This window comes from Hypomesus nipponensis, chromosome 18, assembly GCF_054491055.1.
Source record: "Hypomesus nipponensis isolate SF chromosome 18, ASM5449105v1, whole genome shotgun sequence".
In the NCBI taxonomy this organism is placed as follows: Eukaryota; Metazoa; Chordata; class Actinopteri; order Osmeriformes; family Osmeridae; genus Hypomesus; species Hypomesus nipponensis.
Genome location: NC_140378.1, coordinates 21,130,001 through 21,133,581, shown reverse-complemented (window position 1 = coordinate 21,133,581; position 3,581 = coordinate 21,130,001). Strand labels below are relative to the sequence as shown.

The 3,581-nt window shown below is 53.4% G+C and overlaps 1 protein-coding gene across 2 annotated transcripts; it reads right to left on the bottom strand.

The window, feature by feature from the left end:
• Nucleotides 1–354: 354 nt before the first annotated feature.
• Nucleotides 355–3,402, bottom strand: ccnq (cyclin Q). Of its 2 annotated transcripts, XM_084680499.1 has the most exons (6): nt 3,258–3,402; nt 2,916–3,125; nt 2,314–2,497; nt 1,053–1,185; nt 585–803; nt 355–476 (listed from the first exon to the last, which is right to left on the bottom strand). In XM_084680499.1, exons 1-6 carry the CDS (start codon nt 3,262–3,264, stop codon nt 387–389), a joined length of 843 nt encoding a protein of 280 aa, XP_084536625.1. In that variant the 5' UTR covers nt 3,265–3,402; the 3' UTR covers nt 355–386. The 2 variants fall into 2 exon arrangements, with proteins under 2 accessions (XP_084536625.1, XP_084536626.1); XM_084680500.1 differs by having other exon boundaries at nt 2,916–3,389.
• Nucleotides 3,403–3,581: the final 179 nt, after the last annotated feature.

Genomic DNA, 3,581 nt, shown 5'->3' with positions numbered 1-3,581 from the left:
CAGTCCCTCCAGCCCTCCAATCCCTCCAGTCCCTCCAGCCCCCCCAGTCCTCCAGTCCCCCCAGCCCCTCCAGTCCCTCCAGCCCTCCAGTCCCTCCAGCCCTCCAATCCCTCCAGCCCTCCAGCCCCTCCAGTCCTCCAGTCCCCCCAGTCCCCCCAGCCCCTCCAGTCCCTCCAGCCCTCCAATCCCTCCAGTCCCTCCAGCCCTCCAGTCCCTCCAGCCCCCCCAGTCCTCCAGTCCCCCCAGTCCCTCCAGCCCCCCCAGTCCCCCCAGCCCCTCCAATCCCTCCAGTCCCTCCAATCCCTCCAGTCCCTCCAGCCCCTCCAGCCCCTCCAGCCCCTCCAGTCCCTCCAGTCCCTCCAGTCCCTCCAGCCCCCCCAGTCCTCTCAGATGCACTTGGACTCCAGGTCGTAGAGCTGCAGGAGGTCAGAGATCACTGCGTCGATGTGAGCTCGTGTCACGTCCTCACACAGCACCTGGAAACACACACACACACATGCTAGGGTCATGTTTTCACACAGAACCTGGAAATGTACACATGCGATTGGGTCATGTTCTCACACACACCACACACACACACACACCTGCCACCACTCTCTCTCTCCTGTGGGCAGTTCCACTCCGTAGCTGAGCAGGGCGAGGTACAGTGTTGCTATAGCGATGTGCTGGGGTTCGTGGCGGATACACATGGGCCCATGGTAACAGTCTCTAAGCAGCGCCCAGGCCGTCTCGGCGACGGGGGTCCGAGACCAGGCGTGACGGTTCACCATGGCCTTGACGGACAGCAGGAAGTGAAGCAGGAACTGGAGAAACACAAACACACACTGGGGTCATGACCTCACACAAACACACACACCTACAGACACACAGACTGTAGATGTCATCACACACCTATACACAAATGTACAACATACACACACACACACGTGAAGGGCTAACACAGGTTCCACACAGATACACACGCATGCGTACAGAGCGGTTGAGCAGCACACCCTTCCCTCTCCCCCCTCTCTCTCCCCCCTCTCCCTCTCCCCCTCTCTCTCTCCTGTGACCTTGTGCGGGTGTTTGAAGGAGACGTGAAAGTTGAGCTGTCGTAGGACGAGCAGCTCACACTGCACCACACTGTCCCTCAGGTCCCAGAACTCAGAGTTACAGTCCAGAGGAGCACTGCTGCTGTGGAAGTACCTGGGGGAGGAGGGGAGGGAGGAGGGGGGGGGGGGATGGAGGGGGGAGGATGGAGGGGGGAGGGAGGATGGAGGGGGGGGGAGGAGGAGGGGGGAGGGAGTGGAGGGGGGGGAGGATGGAGGGGGGGGGGGAGGATGGAGGAGGGGGGATGGAGGGGGGGGAGGATGGAGGGAGGATGGAGGGGGGAGGATGGAGGGGGGGGAGGATGGAGGATGGGGGAGGGAGAATGGAGGGGGGGGGGAGGATGGAGGAGGGGGGAAGGAGGATGGAGGGGGGAGGATGGAGGGGGGGGGGAGGATGGAGGAGGGGGGAGGGAGGATGGAGGGGGGGAGGATGGAGGGGGAGGATGGAGGGGGGGGGGAGGATGGAGGGGGGTAGGAGGATGGAGGGGGTAGGAGGATGGAGGGGGTAGGAGGATGGAGGGGGGGGATGGAAAACACAAGCGTGACTAAAAAGGAATGTGTGTGTTTGAAGTGCGTGTGACTGTTTGTATTCATTACTCAGTGTTTCCGCTATGTTGATTTTGCGGCCCGCCACGGCTACATTTCTGCTGCCACGGTATCAGAAATAGGGCTGTACAAGACAGGCCGTCTATCAGCAGTGATTGTTAGAGTGCATGTCGGAGAATAGCACGGACACGCGCTTCACAGCGCAGTTGATTAGTTCTTGCTAATTAAAATGAAGTTAACTGGTGATTTGCGTTGTTTGTATTCTTCCCCTGCTAGCGAAATGGCACGTCAGTTGATTCGATAGCGATTGCTGCCCTTGCTCACGTTTGTATTGTTATTATTTGCTACAGAATGCTTAGCCTATCAAGATCAAATTAAGCAGACAGTGTACATGCTTCCGAGTGGCCTACCTTAATCGATAGGCTATAAGCCATTGACCATTTACAATAAGTTGTTACGTTATTATTAATTATTAATTGGCAGCATTTATGGAATTTACAACATACTTTATGAATGTAGGGTGTCTTTAAGTAGGCTAACTTTATTTCTTTAGGGAAAATTGGACAAAAATATGTGCAATATTTCAGACAGACCTGCCCCCACTGCAAACAAAAATCCTGGAGGAAACACTGGTACTGTGTACCTGTGTTGGGTGTGTATACCTGTGTTTGGTGTGTACCTGTGGCTAACATTGATGATATCCCGCGTGCGCAGGTGCTGCTCCTCCAGCTTGCCTGCCAGGTAGAGCGAGCTCATGGCCACAAGGTACGGCTCATACACGCTAACACTCACACACTGGAAGAAACGGTGGTACAACACACATGCAGACGCCACCGGCACCGAGCGCATGCCCAACTTCACCCCTACAGGAAGGGAGAGTGCGGGAGAAAAGAGAGCGAGAGAGAGAGAGAATGGAAAGGGTTATGGAGAGGTACTTTTTTAAACTTAAATATCGCCTATTTAATGGGCAGGCAGTCAAAACTGACAGCTAGTCACCAGTTGCAAAAAAACCTTTTCATATTCCCACTCAGATTCAAATACACACCAAATAATGTTTATAGAGCGAGAGAAAGATAGAGAGCGGAGAGAGAGAGAGAGAGAGAGAGAGAGAGAGAGGGCCGGGAGATAGGAGACGTGAAAGATGGAGAGGAGACGGAGATCGAGAGGAGTGGAACGGAGGCTGAGAGCACGAACCGTTGAGTCGGTTAAGAACGTTCGTAGAAAAGGTTGAATGTAAGCTGGAAACCAGAACGTCTAACGGCGATGGTAAAGGCAGCTTACCTGTCTCCATGATAAAGCGGCACACACGAAAGTGGGTCTTTGTGTCCCGCGCGGGGTCTGCTGTTTCTCCGTCCCAGTTTCCCGCTGCCCTCCTCCCAGCCACGGCCAGTCGTGAGGACCCTTCCATGCCACCTGCGTGTTGCGATGTTCCCTCCATCGCAGCGGGTACACTACAAACTTTCACCGCTAGTTCAGCCTTAACGTTAGTAACTAACAACGAGTAAGGACAGACGGATAGGTAAAAAGGCGTGCATAGGTTAGCAAGCCAACTATTTAACTTTCAGATGTAACGCGATGCGTCTCACTCGCACAAACACAGGGACATAACAGACTATAAATTACATTTCATATAGAGTCCGTTACTTCATTATGATGATGTTGAACTGTTTAAAAAACAATTCTAACTTGATCAAATAAAAAAATGCTGCAATCTCAACTTCCGACCTTGGTGTTTCTGTGGTGTAGCTGCAGTAAGCTGAAAACATAATGACTGCCATCTAGAGGAGAAAGGAAGTAATGACGCCCTCAAAATAAGGTTTCCAGGTCACAGGAAAGAGGTTAGAAACAATCTCACTTCAAAGCAGCTTTTTAAACGTCATTTTCTAAGTTTAAGAGGCAACTGAATTGGCACTGCCCACAACAGTGATACATATATCCGGAAAAAAT

Bases quoted from the DNA above. Each gene is read 5' to 3' on its own strand.
- ccnq (XM_084680499.1), bottom strand. The intron at 1,186-2,313 runs GTACACACCAAA...CTCCTCCCCCAG, and splicing joins ATCATCAATGTTAGCCACAG to GTACTTCCACAGCAGCAGTG. The intron at 477-584 runs GTGTGTGTGTGT...GTGTGTTTCCAG, and splicing joins GAGAGAGAGAGTGGTGGCAG to GTGCTGTGTGAGGACGTGAC.